The sequence below is a fragment of the Phocoena phocoena genome, chromosome 1 (assembly GCF_963924675.1).
Source record: "Phocoena phocoena chromosome 1, mPhoPho1.1, whole genome shotgun sequence".
Lineage (NCBI taxonomy): Eukaryota > Metazoa > Chordata > Mammalia > Artiodactyla > Phocoenidae > Phocoena > Phocoena phocoena.
In genome coordinates this window covers 83,099,204-83,117,709 of record NC_089219.1, presented here as the reverse complement: position 1 = coordinate 83,117,709, position 18,506 = coordinate 83,099,204, and the positions used below count along the sequence as shown (strand labels likewise).

At 44.1% G+C, this 18,506-nt stretch overlaps 1 protein-coding gene across 1 annotated transcript in view; it reads left to right on the top strand.

The window, feature by feature from the left end:
• ABCA4 (ATP binding cassette subfamily A member 4) overlaps window positions 1-18,506 on the top strand; it is a 136,761-nt gene that overhangs the window by 57,168 nt on the left and 61,087 nt on the right. Inside the window, exons 12-16 of the mRNA XM_065872409.1 lie at window positions 6,080-6,285; window positions 6,939-7,115; window positions 9,171-9,393; window positions 12,675-12,896; window positions 14,755-14,959. Of these exons, the coding sequence (XP_065728481.1) occupies window positions 6,080-6,285; window positions 6,939-7,115; window positions 9,171-9,393; window positions 12,675-12,896; window positions 14,755-14,959 (1,033 nt within the window). The remainder of the gene's footprint in view (window positions 1-6,079; window positions 6,286-6,938; window positions 7,116-9,170; window positions 9,394-12,674; window positions 12,897-14,754; window positions 14,960-18,506) is intronic.

Below are 18,506 nucleotides of genomic sequence, written 5' to 3'. Positions count from 1 at the left end.
AATGTCACAAATCCTCCAAGGACTGTCAGATATCTTCCAGATTATCTCCTAAATCCCCCTTCCTCACCCTCTCCATGTATGGCCTCTGTTTACTACGGCCTGTACCATCTCTCCTAGCTGGTCTGTGGGCCTCTGGTCTCTCACTGCTTCTGTTCAGCTCCCAGACTGCCTCCAGTGAGATCTTTCTGAAACCCCAGTCTTGCTATAATGTACCAGCTCTGTGATTTCGGGCAATATCGCTGTTCCCCTGCCTGAAAAATGAGGATGATAAGTGGAGCCACAGCCAGGGCAGCGTTCTCCAGTGTGGCTAGACTGGGTGTTTGTGACTGGCAGACCCTTTCAATGGTCAGTGCCCAGCTCTGCTGATTATGAAATATTTTTAGTATGGTAACACTCACCTCCCAAAGTTGTTGGAATGGTTAAACAAGAAAGCTTTGAGAGCTAAAATCCCCTGTGGTTGTCAGCCAGGCTATTCTGTCTTTCCCTGGACCTAACTACACAGGAAACGTCACCTGGTGGCTTTTTCCTAGTGTGAGTCTTCATGCTCCTACCTGACCTTTTTATTTGTTTCATTATTGTGTTTATTTATTTTAGAAACGGACATTTTTTAACAGCTGTGCATTTCCTATCCCTTTGTTTTCCTGTCGTGGTGCATTTCCTCACTCTCTGTGGTTGAACATTTCAGATGTCTGTTCATGGTGCCCGGTGTGTTAGATAAAATGTATGGCAACGCCTTTGGCCTCTACCTCACCAACTCAACCAACTCAAACAGCCCCAAACTATTTTATCCAGTGGCTTTTTCCACGTGTTGGGAAACAAATCTTGAGTGTTATGGTCTAGATATGCCAGGAAATTCATTCTGGGATGTTTGCCCACAACCATTGGCATTTTCCAGAAGGAACCCCACGTGTCTCCAGGTCCACGAGCGGGACCACTTGAGACCTCATTTGGCATTCATCAGCCACTTTGTTCTCAGCCTGAGTGTGGAAGTCAAATTTGTAAGAGGCAGGATTGTAGAGGCCGTGTCTCTCAGGGTGTAGTGCTTTTCTTATCCCTGAAGACTCATCCCTCACATGTCCCGGGTGTATTAGTCAAAGTACTGTGTCCGCACAGAGTACCAATCCCCTTTGATTATCAGGTTCAAGCAGAAAAAGAGATACTTTCTCTCTTTGCCTCCACTGGACATCCTTTCCCACTTAATAGATAATTTATCTATTACTTAATGTATTTGAATTAGAGCTGGAGAGGTCACAGTTGAAGAAGGAAGCCTGCTGCTACTGTAGCTTCTTCTCCCAAGGTAGTGTTTGATTTAGCTGTGTAAACAAGTGACTGCATTCTCCAGAGGTCTTAAACACAGCTGCCTGCCCTGGAGAGAGCCACACCTCTTCCGCCAGGGTGCACTCTGGTTCCTGGTGAGTATCAGCAAAACAACAAACAAGGAATTGTAGGATATGTGTGGGCTTCAAATGGCAGTGGTCCTGCCACCCAGATTTTGGCCACAGTAGTTGGGAACGGAAGGAAACAAGGAAACCTCTTCTCTTGCTTTACTGCCCTTGGCTATCCCAGGGCATTATAACAATCCTCTTTGATATTCTGAATTCTGCTTGCAAAATTTGCCCAGAATGGGCCTCTGAAGCATGAGACAATGAATTTTTAATCAGTGAAGATGCCCTTTGAATTTTTTTCCCAGTACTGGTGCTATTTTTATGCTGAGCCTCTTATACTAGCCATTACTTACCTACCTACAGTATTCTTCCCTAACATCCATGGTCACACAGTTTCTCTCTGTGTAGAACCAAATAGCTTTTATAAACAGACTCTTTGGCGTCAGTCTCATTAGAACCTACGATGTGTTAACTTACAAGCTAATCAGACCACACCAGATATGTCAAAATCTGAAGCCTTGGTTAAGGGTTTAGTCATTCATCATTGTCTCGCAAACACACTCATGTACACACTCTCATCAGTATACATGCTCGTTAGCCAAGATCTTAACTTCAGGGACCAGAACAAGTACCAAAAGGGAACGAGGTCATTTGCTGTTAGGCAGGTGGCCTCCCCATGAGAATGCAAGGGTACATCATGAGTCATACCTCAGTGGATGACCCAGGGACTTCTGACTCATGTCCACATCTGCAATTGCTCTGCCTTGACCTCAGGAAGATGTTCTGGATTAGCTTCATAAGACCTTCCTCTGGTAGAGTTGTCTGACTTTCACCTAAGGGCCAGTGAGCAAGCTAGTGAACACCAGTGGCTTAGGACCCACCCCACTGCCACCCTCCATTGCCCAGGTGGACACAGAGCTTTGGCTTCTGTCCGTTGCATTGTTCTAACTAGATGAGTTGCTATAGATCAGCTTGGGATGGGTTATGTTCCCAGCCATATTGTTTTTAAAAAATAACTGCCTTCTTCCCCAGACAAACAGCTGTCATAAATGAAAGGTAATCTGGCAGGGGCTTAAAAGCCACTAGACTCTTTTGATTTTCAAGATATTTTGCAAAAACAGTAATAAAAATGGTATTCATCAAGTCCTCATTCCTTGTGAAATAGTTTAGTATCCTACGTGGTTAAAACACAGGCTCTCTCCAGAGGAAGTTTGCTCATCATGCCTCTTAAGAGAGCTTGGAGTGATAATCGTAAAGTGGTTGTGATGATTCAAGGGGTTAATATAAGCAAAGCCCTTGGACCAGTTTTGGTCATATTGTGAGCCTGCAGTAAGCATCAACTTTTATTCTTACCAGGCAGCACTGGCTGGCCCTTCCCAAACAAGTTCATGTGATCTTTAGAACACACCTATGAGGTAGGCGTATCTCCAGTTCGCAGATAGGGAAAGAGAGGCCACACAGTTAGGAAACAGCAGAGTGGGGATGGCATTCAAACACTACCCTGTACCATCTTTCCAAAGATGATAATTCAACTCTGAAAGTGGGTCTAATGTTTCAGGGTAAAAATGAGTGTTTGAGAACCTTTTGGTTTTGTTTTTCCAGAGAGTATCAGGGTACCAGTCAAGGGGGATGCAACAGGAAACATGACTGTGAATCAGCTGCCTGATAAAAGAGCCAGGATGGAGCTCACGTCATTGCAGGACTCAACGATATCACTGAAAACATCAGTGCTTATTCCAGTATAGATTTCCCTTTAAGACATGAAAGGAGAGTTCAAAGAGAATGGGCTAGATTGCTCGGAAAGTCACGTTATTAAAATGTGTTTGTTTTTATTAGCTTTTTTGCTTCACTGAGAGTTATACTCTTATTAACATTATATCAAAAATTCACCTTTCACTGATTTCCCCTAGTTTATCATCTGATTTCGGGTGCACAGTATTATGTTCAAAACACACAGTAGTAAAGTTATATTTCTTGCAGCTTTTGGGACTTCTAAATTTGAATTAATTCAATTCAGTAGACACTTATTGAGTCCCTTTCATGAGGAAATACTGTTCCAGAGACCTAATGAATAAGACATGGCCCCTGACCTCCGGGAACTTACTGTCTCTAGAGCTGTGCAGTAACCACATGTTGCTATTTAAATTTAAATAAAGTGAAAAAATCAGTGCCTCAGATGCACTAGCTACATTTCAAGTATTCAGTAGCCATATGTGGTTTACTGGCTACCATGTTGGATAGGGCAGAAATAGAACGTTTCCATCATTGTAGAAAGTTCTGCTGGACAGTGCTGACCTACTGGACAGGGGCAAGAGATCTTGTTTAGGAATTCTGTTGCTCCGACTTTGTAGTTGGAGCATGGCTTACTCTTAGAGCAATGTGAAGGAACAGCAGTACCCTTCAGGCCTGACACTTGAAAACATGGATTCATATTCTGCTTCTGACCTATATTGACCTGGAGCAAGGCCCTAGGATGCCAGTTTCCTCATCAGTAAGCAAGCACATCAGACTGTAAGACCTCTCTATGACTCCGTCTGTCCAAGGGCCCTGTGATGCTATGAGGGAATTGGTAGAATACTGTGTGTGTGTGTGTGTGTGTGTGTGTGTGTGTGTGTGTGTGTGTGTGTGTGTGTTTGTCACAGCTAAAAGAAACTGCAGAGAATTTACATCTCCCCAAGAACTTTCATGATTATTTTAGAAATTTAATTTCAGGTTCACTCTATTTGTCAATACTAAAACTATATATGCGGTCCTAAACTCGACAAACTGATTTAAAAGGAGAGAGAGATAGATTATTTTAAAATAGATAAGTAATGGTTGTGCTCTCTTACTTTGCAAGACAGTCATGAGCACATGGAGAGCCTGTGGATCAGGCTTTGCCTGTGGCTCCTGGTGTGGGAGGAAGTCTGGGCCTAAGGTTGAAAAATGGGGAGAGAATGCAGGCTCTGCCACCGTCTAGCTGCGTGACCTCTGGTAGATCTCCTCTTCAATAAAATGAGGATTCCAGGTAACTCACAGGCTCTGTGGGAGAGTTAATATGTTCCTTTAAGCCTGTGTTACATCAACAGCCTTCTAACCAGGCTTCGTGCTCCCCCTTCCCACCACCAGTGATCTTTCAGAAACACGGTCTGATCTCATATGTCATGCCTCTGCTTAAAACCCTACAGTGGTTTCTTGTGGCTTTTTAGGGTTTGCCAGGAAACTCCTGATTTTAGCATAGAAAGCCCTGCATCCCGTGAAACCTCTCAGTTGGCTGGTCACCCTGCAAACCCAGCAGGGCAACTGACCTGGTCCCCACCTGCCTTCTTAGTACACATCTCTTACCTCTCACCTACGTTCTTCTCTGTACATTGGCACAAGCTGGGGAGTGTTTGACAAAATGCTGATGCCTTGGCCCTGCCTCTTGAGAATCTGATTTCATTGTTTGGGGTGGGACTTGAGTACAGTTGTCCTTTTAAAACTCCGTGATGGTTCTAAAGCACAGCCAAGGAAGGGAACCACTATTCTACTCTTGCAGGTCTCCAGAAACCCTGCGAGCTATTCCCTGTGCCTGAGCTGACCTTTCCCTTGCTTTCTTCCCTTGGCTAATTCCTGCTGATTCTCATCCTGCTCAGGAGTCTCTTCCTCCAGGCAGCCCTCTGGGACTCCCCCCCCCCCCACCCCTCCACTGGGCTGCTAGACTACCCTAGACTTGCTTTCACCAGAACCTGATCATTCTGCATTCTGATTGTTGGTTTACTCCAACCCTCTCCCTCATTAGGTCTGGAGTTTCTTTTAGTAAGAGATTTTATCTTTCCTCCTTGTAACCCCTGGAGCCAAGCAGGCTCTGGCACATTGCAGGCTCTCAGTAAGTATTCCATGAACAGATTAATCAAGACAAGGCCAGCTGACCTCTTGTGAGTTACATTCTAAGAAAGAAACATGGCACAATAGCCCCAGTGTGTTATAGAAACAGGAGGTTAAGGATAAAACACATCCAAGTACAATACAACACTTTAACAAATCTGTAAAAGTGGACAATTCCCAATATTCAAATTAAAAGAAATTCTTAGTTTTGCTCTTTTCTGGGTAATGATTTTTTTCTCTTCTGGGGGAGAAAAAAAAAAGACATGTTAGGAAATTCCTCCTCCATCCTCATTACCTGTCATAAAATTGTAACTGGGAATGATTTCCCTGATGAAATCACTTTGGCTTTCTGTTATTTTCTTTCTTCCTCCTTGTTCTTGCCTCAGCTGGCCATCCTTGTGTGTTTGCAGAGAGGCAGGAAGGTTTACCGCTGGGACTGTTTCTCTCTCTCTTTAAAACTCTTTTATTAGCAGGCTTTCTGATCTTCAAAGCAGCTTGTATCTGATGTGACCCCACTCCCTTGACTCCCCATGCTGGGGAGTGAGAGCTGGGAGTATTTTTGTCATTTTGACGACTTGCATACTTCGACAGCCCGATAGTGCGGTCCTCACTAAATCTGCAGGGATGAGAGCAAGTCAGCGTTCCTAAGCCCCCCTTTCACCCCCAAATCTAGACACACTGAAAACTTGACACCAGACCCCGGAGTTAAGCAAACAGTAAGTTTATAGGTCTCCTTGCTTTTGACCCATCCCCTGGGGCAGCATCCCTGATCCTCTGCCATTTTTTTGCAGTTGAGTCTTTGCAGGTGGTGCACCTCAAACTCTCTCAACCTTTGTGATTATCCACAGTGCTTGATCCTGGATAAGTTTGAAAGCTACGATGATGAATTTCAGCTCACCCAACGAGCCCTGTCTCTGCTGGAGGAAAACAGGTTCTGGGCTGGTGTGGTATTTCCTGACATGTATCCCTGGACCAGCTCCCTACCACCCCATGTGAAGTACAAGATCCGAATGGACATAGATGTGGTGGAGAAAACCAATAAGATCAAAGACAGGTGATGTTTCAGGAGATCTCAGAAGGACCTGGGCATCCCCAGTGATGTATGAGGCAAGGAAAGGGGGCTCCTATGGGCTCTGGCCACCCGTCTCCTTCAGGGGCAGAAAGGTTACTCAGAAAGGCACAGAAGCACTTTGGTATCAAAGAACTAAGCTAGACAGTAGATCCTGCTAGTTGGTGGGACCAGGAGAGTTCAGCTACCCTGTCTTTACCCCCTCAACTCAGAGCTTGTCCCTGGCTGGCCTTTGTGCAATTTGAGATGAAAACCTCTAGGTACTGAGTTATCTTCACATAGAAATTCTGCAAATGAGGTTTCACCAAAGTCCCTGGGAAATTACATTTGGTACAGAGTAGGGGATTGAGACTGGACTCAGTCTGTAAATCAATTAAATTAAGTTAAATCAGAGGAAGTGAGATATTTTGTAAAGCTCAAATTAGAGTACTCGAATGAAAGCAATTACAAATCGTGCTGTGGCTAATGTTCGTAATTGGGATTTAACCTGTGAACTGGAAAATAGAATCAGATAGTGTGGAAAGGTTCAGGGGAAAGTTTCAGGAGAGTGAATACGGAGTCCCCTCCTGCTTATGACCAATGAGTGAGCTGTCCATTCCCATTCCCATCCTTTGTCCCTCTCTCCGGTTTCTTCTTAGATACTGGGATTCTGGCCCCAGAGCTGATCCTGTGGAAGACTTCCGATACATCTGGGGCGGGTTTGCCTATCTGCAGGACATGGTTGAACAGGGGATCACAAGGAGTCAGGCCCAGGCTGAGGTTCCAGTTGGAATCTACCTCCAGCAGATGCCTTACCCCTGCTTCGTGGATGACTCGTGAGTCTGAGGTCCCAGTCCCGCTCCAGGACAAGCTGATCAGGTTGCTGGGGTGGGATGAGGTGGAGGTGCTCCCCAGGCTTCAGTCTCTTTGGAGGAAAAAAACCCAGGGCGTGGGGCCCGGCTCAGGGAGAATGGAGCTCTGATTGAGAAGCCTGCTTCTCCTTGACTCCAGGCAGGGTCACATGAACAAGTGGGAGAAAGGAGCTGGTGTTGTGGGAGGAAAAGGGAAGGTGAAAATTAAAGCAGGGGAAGTGAGGTTGGGGGAGGGGACAAAGGCTTTTAAAATTTCCACTACGTAGTATGTTTGGTATGTGGAAGGGTTCAGGTCAGAGTGTTTGCCCTGTGACTGCCAAAACAGGAAATTAGAACTCTGCATCACAAGTAGGTCCGGTTCCTAGGAGCCTTGGAATAATGCAGCTCCTTCCCTAATTAACATTCCCATGATGTATGCTTAATGAAAAGGTAGAGGGATGTGTTGGATGAGCTTGGGCCCTCCCTGCCTGCCCACCGCCGTCCCCAGGCCTGTACATTTGCTGGCCAGTAGCAAACTAAGCAAGTAGCCCACTGTTTTCTGAACATGCATTTGGGGGGGTGGTAGAGGGAGGGACAAAGAGGGAGAAGGGGCTGGGAGGGCTCATTTACTGTGGTGGATGGGGGCAGAAATGCTCCCAAGGACAGCAGCAGAGATCTGCAGTTGGCTTAGGGATTCAACTCCTAGAAGAAAACTGGGAAGTTCACCATAGTGTACGTGTGGGTTTGTGGGGATCAGGGAGGAGATAAACATGCACAGCCTGTAAAAGGAAGAGTCAAATTGCCAGCTGGCAAGGTAGTAAAATAAAGCCCAGTATGGGTGTAACACCGCAGTGCAATCAGTTCTCCTTCGGCTCTACAGAAGACTGAGAGAGATAACAGGCTGTTCTGCAGTCAGTTTAAGTTCGGACAATAGGCAGAAATGGGAAATGGAGCCGGGGCAAAAGCCCAGCTCTACTTCTAAGATCAGAATAGGAGTAACCGGCAAGGAAGTGGGGTAAACAGTGAGGAGGCGTAGGGATTCTGGCCATTCAATGTGGGAGAGCCCTCTGGTGGCAGATCCCAGAAGGGCAGGCGTTATGAATTTATGGTTCTCTCCCTAGGGCCATCTTGAGTGAAACCCTCCCACGCTGGAATTGGGCCCTTCCTGGGACACCCAGCAGTTTTCAAGAAATAATAATCTCAAGGGCTTTTACTAGCACATCAAGCACAGGGAAAACATATGTAAAGTTCACAGTAGAGTAATTCCAAAATATCAACTCTGCCCTGCTTGCTGGAATGAATATCCATGGATGTACTCCACCAGTACATGGCTGGTGGAGTCAATGACTATTGAATCACTGATTGATTTGTTGCTGGGTCAGTTGCCTTCTGAAAGTGCCATACTGATTAGTTATTTTGTGCCTCTTCCTGTGTAACTGGGGTTTGATCCTCCTGGGTAGACAGTGCTTCACTGGCCAGTAGCAAACTAAGCAAGTAGCCCACTGGGGAGCCCAGTTATTGATCTCACCACCACCAGTTCCCTTTGTCCACCTTCTTGGACTTCAGTGTCAGTTAGCGTGTATCTACCTATTCCAGTCACATCCCACATCATCAAGTCTGCAATCCTTTCCTGGGAGATCTTACAAGAAGCTCTGTACTGTGTAACATACATAGTATGGTTTTATTTACACATTTCACTTACAGAGCACTCATCTGGACTAAACAGAAAGCTGCCTGAGGTCTTATAAAGAACATCTATACTGTGTAACATACGTAGTACAATTTTATTTACACATTTTACTCACAGAGTTTGCATCTGGGCTAACCAAAAGGCTACAGTCTTGCTCTAAAGAAAAAGTAATCCTTTGGGGCAAAGTGCAATGTATTAAAAGAGTCAAGTCCATTGAGTGCCCGGTGGAGATTTTTCTGCCTTTCCCCCCACCTGGGCTTTGTTCTCAACGTATTCATTCAACAAACATTTACTCCACCTCCACCAGGTACAAGGCAATCTACTATTCTGCTTCTCTCCTCTTGCTTTAGGTTTATGATCATCCTGAACCGCTGTTTCCCTATCTTCATGGTGCTGGCCTGGATCTACTCTGTCTCCATGACTGTAAAGAGCATCGTCTTGGAGAAGGAGTTGAGACTGAAGGAGACCTTGAAAAATCAGGGTGTCTCCAACGCAGTGATTTGGTGTACCTGGTTCCTGGACAGCTTCTCTATCATGTCGATGAGCATCTGTCTCCTGACGATATTCATCATGGTAAGCCAGATGGAGAAGGTTCAGAAAACCTTGAATAATTTTATTCCTCCTACTTTTCTTCCTGTTAATGAACTCGTGCTTAGATTAGTCATCTGGCCACCAAAGATAGCATGACATGTAGCTGTCTGGCCATTTCAGCCAAGGTGGAAGACACTCAGAGAGACAGAGTCTTCCCCAAAGAGCCACTGCATCACAGCATCTTCCCTGCTCCCACTTCCTGCCTGGGGAACCACAATCTGCATAGATTATCCAACCCCATTACGTGGACTATCTGGAAAAGCTGCTGTTAGCAGAGCCCAGCACAGGGAGATTGTATGTGCAAAGCGTTCTCTCTTTTCAATCCAAGGAGTGTTTTCTTGGGATTACTGTCCCAACCACCAGCTGGGGTGGGAATGTGGAGAGCCTTTTCAGTGTATTAGGAGAGGAGATCTGGAATGTTTATTAATTACCATCATGGTCACACCATTCATGGCTTGACCAAAGAACATTCTGCTGCCTACAAAATCTCTAAGTCCTCTCTGTTTTAAAGGGTGGAATTTGGAGTCCATCCTTTCTCAGTGACAGGAATGTTATAGGCGCAGATAGGATGCATAGGTCCATCCTCTGCAAACTTGCAGCTCCCTTGCAAGTTAGACTTGTAAATAAAACATTATTTCATAACACACTGCTGTGCTTCATGGTTAACTCCTCCACAGTAGATGATCTTTTGTACTTGTTGAATGATGGGACATAAATTTAGGTAACTTTTTATATTTATTTGATGGGATTTAGTATAAGCCTTAGACTTCAAGCTTTGCAGTCTTCTGATATAGTGTCATCAAGCTTGTTCTGCCTCTTTACCATGATGATATTAAGAGTTCCTTGCACTAAGCAATATATGTGCTGATGCACAGATTCTGGCTGTGTCCCTTGTTATGCTGGATGATACCTGGTGCCTACCTGATCCAAGAATGTTCCATCACACATCCTGTCCAACCAACACATATCCAGTTAAACCAAATCCTGCCCCTTCTCTTTGCAGTAAAATGTACCAAGTCTGAATGGTTTTAGTTTAAGTGTTGCACTGAGATTCAGTGAGCTGTGGCCTTAGCCAAACCCTGTGCTAGAGCCCTATCAAAACCAATGCTGATGTAGAGGTCAGCCTGCTCAATCTGACCAGACCCAAATGTAGCTTTAAATACACGAAGGGTCCCAGAGTTCCAGAGATGAGGGGAGGAGCTGAGAAACTTACCTTCCTCTAGGGGTCCCTTGTTCCTTCCCATCCTTCAGTCTACTCCTTTCCCCACTACTAAGACATTTTGTGTCCTCAGAATTAAAGGAGTCAAAATGCATGAACAACTGACTTATGCAAAACTCATAAACATGCACGACATCTTGCAATGGCCCTGAGACTTGTTGCTAATAAAGTGGCATTGAGATTTGCCTTCCTAAGAATGGACATTAGGACTTCAAAGCTTTTAGGACGTGAGGTAAAGAATGTTTACTAAGAGTTTCTTGCACAAAGGGGTTTCTCCTTGTGGGAACCAGGACATTGTTCCAGTTTCCAGTGATGGCGGAAACAGAGCTTTCCACAACAAAATAGGATTTTCCTTTGAATGACGCTCTCATCTTTCCCCTGTCGTTCCTTCCCACCTCAACTATGCAGGAAAGAAGCTGGAAGCTGGGACAATGGAAAGGTTCCATTGTTACTCAAGCTGTTAAGAACAAAAAAGAAAAGTGGTCATCAGAAGAAGACAAGGCCAGTGAAATTGTTGGGTCAGCCAAATGACTTTCATATCTGCCTGAAGTCAGTGAGAAATTATACAGCCTAGAAGTTTGTAGGACTTTGCTTTGAGCTGAGATAAGAAATTAATTTCATTCTTCTGAGAATAACAATAACCATCTTAAAGTTCTTCCAGCCAAAAGCCACATGTTCAGTCAAGGTCTTGCTTTTATTGAGTTGCATGTGATTAAGAATGAGGAGTGAGCTTCCCAGGGTAATGTGGAGAGCGCTTTCACACAAAATCAGGAACCCTGAGTCTTAACCTTGACTTTTATTTAGATTTCCTCAATGTTTGCTTCTAGTTAAGCATGGCTCTCTTCCACCTCCTTTGCCGTTTGTTTTATTCCATTTTTCAATCTGTTCTGTCAGTGCCTGGCAGGCGTGAAAGCATGAATGAAGAAGAAACAGTAGCAGCAGGAGATAAGTGGCACAATTTTTCTACTCAAATCTTACATGCCCATTATATATATTGCTACTTGGTCTCTCTTTTGTACTGAGAGAAACCCAGTGCTTCAGGTCACCACTACCAGTTAATCAGAACCAATTCAAGAGGTGAACCAGTTTGTACCTTTATGTTCCCAAGAAAAGAACAGGATGATCTATATGAATTTGGAGTTATGTGCAAAGGGTAAACATCCTCATAGGAGGATACCTCATAGGTAAAAATCCTACAGGAGGCCTATAGCAAAAGAGAACCAAGAAGGCCTAATAAATTTGAACATCTCAATTTATCCTCTAATGTAACTGGACAGCAGCTCACTTATTAAAAATACCTAGTTTGGTCCTATTTTCTACATAGCCAAAGTGATTGACCCACTAGTTAACATGAAAGATACTGAATATTGCCCACAGGTTCTACGAAATGTATTTGTATGATATTATGGGTCTGGAGGATTAATCCACTTCCAAGTGATGTGGATTAACTACTGATATTTTTACCTATGTGAGAGGCAAATCTCAGAATGTAAGTATTGGGTTGGCCAAAAATTTCGTTTGGGTTTTTCCGTAAGATGTTTCGGAAAGACCCGAAAGAAATTTTTGGCCAACCCAATATAAATGATTAAGTTAGCAGGCCAGGCCCCAGGCAAAATGTTAAAGCTTGTTGGATGGTCTCCCACCTCACTCTTATGTTCCTCATCTACTCAGTATATCTCAGGAGCTACTGATGCTCCAAGACCCCCTCTGCAGATCTTCCTCCCCTGCTCTAGGCTTATTTCTCCACACTATCCCCTTCCCAAGGATTTCCTTAGTGAACACATAATAATTACTCAGTACTGATAGGTAGCTTAATATGTTACCTTCCTGGGGGAAAATGACTTAATTAGAACTAAAGGAACTCAACACATTGAGTCTTAAATGTGGAAATTTGGACACCAACAGCAGGCTGATGGGAGAGGTCCCTTTGGGGCAGAGGGCTTCTGAAAGCCCCAGAATCACAGCACAGAGGTCACTCCTGAGAGGGGTGGTGCCCCTGGATGTGGGTGGAAATTACTGACTCAAGTGGTCTCTTTCGTTTCAGCATGGAAGGATCCTGCATTATAGCAATCCATTCATCCTCTTCCTATTCCTGTTGGCTTTCTCCACTGCTACAATCATGCAGTGCTTCCTGCTCAGCACCTTCTTCTCCAGGGCCAGCCTGGCAGCAGCCTGTAGTGGTGTCATCTACTTCACCCTCTACCTGCCACACGTCCTCTGCTTTGCTTGGCAGGACCGAATGACGGCCGACCTGAAGCTGGCTGTGGTAAGGGACCCTGGGCTTACACCTAGAATGTGATGCATTCCATCTGAGGGGTATGTAGCAGTCTGAGAGGACCGGCTCACCCTTTGAGGGGATCCACTTTGTCTTTTGGCACAAAGGAACACAAGGTTTGAAGGCACAGGTACAAAAGAGGGAGCATTCCTCACCCTGAGCAACCTAAGAGTTCCTCCTCACTAAATCTGCTTGATTAGTCTGCCCTGGGAAGTAATTGAAAACCAGTTCAGCTCATGGGTCCCTTTGTGTATCCATAAGAGGAGGACAACTGGGCCCATTTCACTCAGGTTTTTTTTCCTAACATTTGAGAAGATTCATAAGGGAGGGAGCTTGCCCCCTAACTATTCTGTCCGGAAAGATGTTTCCGTAAATTAAAAGTTTTTGTCTGTCTCCAAAAGAGTTTGAATCGGAGCAGCTCTACAGTGTCTTTGTCATGTTCTACCAGTGCACTCAGAGAGGGGTGCCGAAATGAGCCAGTCAGGCCCTCTTGCCAAGAGAGGTCTCTGGAAATTGACTCTGGATTGCCTGAGAGACCTCTTCACAATGCCCAAACAACACTGTCTTTTTCTCTAATTGTTTTCAAATGATCTATTTACACCCTCTCATTAACCAGGCTAAATAGCTTCTAAGCCCTATAGGGTGAAAATGTCCTTGTCCTCCAGAATCTCCCTATCCGTACTTCTTTGTACAATGCAGTTGAGAAAGGACTACCACTGGCTTCTCATTGGGGAAAATCTAAGTCAAACTTGTTCTCACGACTCAAGCTTATTTGGCTCTAGTGTTGCCAGGGCATCTGCCTTTTATTTCTCATGTTAAATAAGAATTAATTGCTGTCATTTATGGCACCCAATGATCACAAAGGGCAAGAAATCCTTATGATTCAGCCTGTAGGCAGAGCTGGGCTATCTTGGTATACTGCATAGACAGTTGGTACTTTGAAGCCACAACTAGTTTCTTGTGTGTGGGTCTACCAGGAAGCTATAGTTCTGGAAGCTCTGTGGACCAGGGCTGGGCTGAGATTTTTTTTTAATGGTTTTTGTGAACATATAGCTAGAGAATCCCTTCCTTCTTCAGAGAGACACTCTGAACACCACCGTGGGTCCTTCAAACTAGAGATGGGTCACCTAGCAGAGCAAGTGGGAATAACTCATCCCTCTGCATGTGCTTATGTGCTTTCTGCCATGCCATGGACCACCTGTGGGGATGTGGCTGGGGAACTTCCTCTTCAGACTTCCTTCTGTATGCCACCTATTCAGTTACTTGGGCTCTCCAAGGAGAACCTAAGAAAATTATTGTCCCCGGTCTGGAGATGGGAAAAGGTGACAGTCAATGTAACCTGAGGGCTTTCTGGCTGACAGAGTTCAGGAGGTCATGAGACCATCCCCTGCCTAGCCCTCTAGCTTGCCCTAGAACACTGATGACTTTATGGACACTTCTAATGGGCTTCTCACAAAGCAGTTCAAGTAAGCTTCTTTGTTCTACCAAAAACTGTAAGATCTTAAGAAAGAGGTAGGAAGAAGGGGGGAAAGTTAGGAAGATAAACATGAAGACCTTTGGTCCTTTGCTGTGTTATGCTATGTGGTTTTGTCTTCTCCTGTACACTACTCTGTTCCATTGGACAGGTGAGAGGTGGCCCAGTGAGTATTGGGTGGGGGTCCCTGAGGCCTGAAAGGTATTCCCAGAATTATATTCCTGTAGGAAGCCTGCCTTACCCACTCCCTGGGGTGGTCTTACACCTGGATACAACATAGATCCTCTTTTGGCCCTCCTTCCTACCTTGTAGATTCTGTTGGGTTGGGTAAAAGACCCTCTGCTCATCTTTCATGCCCTTTTTGCCCCACTGCAGAGCCTGCTGTCTCCTGTGGCATTTGGGTTTGGTACTGAGTACCTGGCTCGCTTTGAAGAGCAAGGCCTGGGGCTACAGTGGAACAATATTGGGAATAGTCCCATGGAAGGGGATGAATTCAGTTTTCTGATGTCCATGAAGATGATGCTTATTGATGCTGTTCTGTATGGCTTGCTTGCCTGGTATCTTGACCAGGTGTTTCCAGGTAAGTGTCCCCCTCCACGGGGTAAAGGTAATTAGGTTCTTCAGATCCCCAGCCTCCCCTTTTCATCTAGTTTAAATCTTATTCCAGTATCCCATGCTTTTGGATTGGAAGAATTAATATTGCTAAAATGGCCATACTTCCCAAAGCAATATACAGATTTAATGTGATCCCTATCAAATTACCCATGATATTTTTCACAGAACTAGAACAAATAATCCTAAAATTTATATGGAACCATAAAAGACTCAGAATTGCCAAAGCAATCCTGAGGAAAAAGAACAAAGCTGGAAGCATAACCCTCCCAGACTTCAGACAATACCACAAAGCTACAGTAATCAAAACAGCATGGTACTGGTGCAAAAACAGACATATGGATCAATGGAACAGAATAGAGAGCCCAGAAATAAAACCACATACTTACAGCCAAGTAATCTTTGACAAAGGAGGCAAGAATATACAATGGAGAAAAGACAGTCTCTTCAGCAGGTAGTTTTGGGAAAGCTGTAGAGCCACATGTAAATCAGTGGAGTTAGAACACACTCTCACACTATACACAAAAATAAACTCAAAATGGCTTAAAGACTTAAATATAAGACATGATACCATAAAACTCCTAGAAAAGGATATAGGCAAAACATTCTCTGACATGATAAACCATAGCAATGTTTTCTTAGGTTAGTCTCCCAAGGCAAAAGAAATAAAAGCAAAAACAAACAAATGGGACCTAATCAAACTTAATAGCTGTTACACAGCAAAGGAAACCATAAACAAAACACAAAGACAACCTACAGACTGGGAGAAGATGTTTACAAACAATGCAACTGGCAAGGGATTAATTTCCAAACCATACAAACAGGTCATACAACTCAGTAACAAGAAACAACAACCCAATCAAAAAATGGACAGAAGACCTAAATAGACATTTATCCAAAGAAGACATACAGATGGCTAATAGGCACATGAAAATATGCTCAACATTGCTAATTATTAGAGAAATGAAAATCAAAACTGCAATGAGGTACCAGTGAGAATGGCCATCATTTAAACAGTCTATAAATAAAAATGCTGGAGAGGGTGTGGAGAAAAGAGAACCCTCCTACACTGTTGGTAGGAATGTAAATTTATGTAGCCACTATGGAAAACAGTATGGAGGTTCCTTAAAAAACTAAAAATAAAGTTGCCATATAATCCAGCAATCCCATTCCTGGGCATATATCTGGAGAAAAATATACTTTGAAAAGATACATGCACCCCAATATTCAGAGCGGCACTATTTACAGTAGCCAAGGCATGGAAGCAACCTACATTTCCATCAACAAATGAATGGATAAAGAAGATGTGGTACATATATACAGTGGAATAATACTCAGCCATAAAAAAGAAGAAAATAATGCCATTTGCAATGACATGGATGGACCTAGAGATTGTCATACTGAGTGAAATAAGTCAGACAAAGACAGATATCATATGATATTGCTTATATGTGGAATCTTAAAAAAATGGTACAAATGAACTTATTTACAAAACAAAAATAGACTTACAGACATAGAAAACAAACTTTTGATACCAGAAGTGATAACAGGGTGGGGTGGGGAGAGATAAATTAGGAGTTTGAGGTTAACATATACACAATACTATGTGTAAAATGGATAAACAACAAAGACTTACTGTATAGCACAGGGAAGTATATTCAGTATCTTATAATAACCTATAATGGAAAAGAATCTAAAAAAGTATATATATATATATATATATGTGTGTGTGTATGTATGTATGTACACACACATATATAGCTGAATCACTTTGCTGTTCACCAGAAACTAACACAACATTCTATATCAACTATACTTCAGTTTTCAAAAAAATCTTATTCTTTCTAAGGTCTTTCAACTTGGACTCTCAGAACAAGCATTTGAAACTTAAGTCTAGGAACTAAAAATCCATCAGTGAATGCTGTTGGCTTGACTTTAGAAACAGATTCAGAATCTGATCCCTTGTCACCAACTCTATACAACCTTCCCAGTCCAAGCCTCCTTCTTCTGTCATCATCTCCTACTATGTTCAGAGAGATCCTTTCAGAATCTAGGTCAGATGGTGTCAACCCTCTGTTCAAATTCTTCAGAAGATGGCAGTGTAGGGAGATTCTGAACTCACCTCCCCTCATAGATAAGTGAGTCTACAGCTACATGTGGAACAATTTCCTCTTTAAAAAAAACCCTAAAGTCTAGCTGAGTGATGGCTACACGTCAGGCAAAGGAGAAGAAAAACACATCAAAGTGGGTAGGAGAGTCTAGGTCACAATCTCACCATAAGCCCCACTCTTGGCACAGTGACCCACAACCAGGAGGGATCTCAGAACCCAAAGCTTCTCCGTGAGGAACAAAGTATTCAAACCCCACATCAGGCATCCCAACTTTTAAGATATGCACTTGAGATATGAGCCCCCAAAACATCTAATTTTGAAAACCAACAGGGCTCACATCCTGAGACCCACAAGATGGTAGCAATCTAAGGAATGCCACTTGAAGGGCGTATGTGCTCAGACTCACCTGTCCAGGGCCCAGCTTAGAGGCAGCTGATTGAGTCCAGGCTTAAAGTGAAGGAGACTCAGCTATTTATTCTAAAGTGTTAGCCTGAGGGGCAGGCATCTAATTTAACACACACATCTGGTAGCCTGCTGGAACACTCTCTGTGGACAGAGACTGGAGGGCACCATCTCTGTGCTCTCCCTTTGCTTGCTCCAGAGCACCAGTGTCTCCTGGACAGAAGCCTTTACATGCCCTGTAAAGGCATGTAAATATCTTTTTGCAAAAAGATATCATGCCCTGATTTTTGTGGCTGCCTCTAAGGAGACACCTCTTCATCTCCTGGCTCTGAAAGCTTGTGTTCCTGGTCACTTGGGACTGTAATAATTGGTGTCACCCAGAAAGGAGCTCATACCCCTGTCTGGTGACCTGGTTTTTGTGACTGCTGCCAGGGGACACCTTTATATCTCCTGACTCTGGTGGCCAGTGGGGCTTGTGCTAGTGGATCTCACAGGACTGTAATCAATGAAGAAAGAGTTCTTAAACAGCTATCACCACCAGGGCACAGTAAGCGGCAACAGACTCAGGAGCTAAGTCTTTCTGTGAAGAAGGCCTATTAGCTAATCCTCATGATTGTGGCCTAAGGGATAGGTTTCTAATTAAACATGCATCTCGGAGTTAACTGTAACCCTTTCCAGTCCTCGGAGTGTGGGCACTATCTTTGTGCTCTCCCTTTGCCATGCTCCAGAGTGTCAGTGTCTCCTGGAAGGGATCTTTACATGCATGTGGCACCTGATTTTTGCAGCTGACATCCAGAGGACATCCCTTGATTGCCTGACTCTGAGGCTGGAGTAGCTTGGGTTCTTGGGTTCCATGGACTGTGGCAATCAGAAGGATGGTTCTTGGCAAGCTACCACCCACAGGGCACTGCACAGACGGTGGACTGAGGAATACACACCAGTCTTTCTGTGAGGGGCTGCTTTGCTTGTCCTGGATCTTTGGACTGAGGGGAAGGCTTCAGG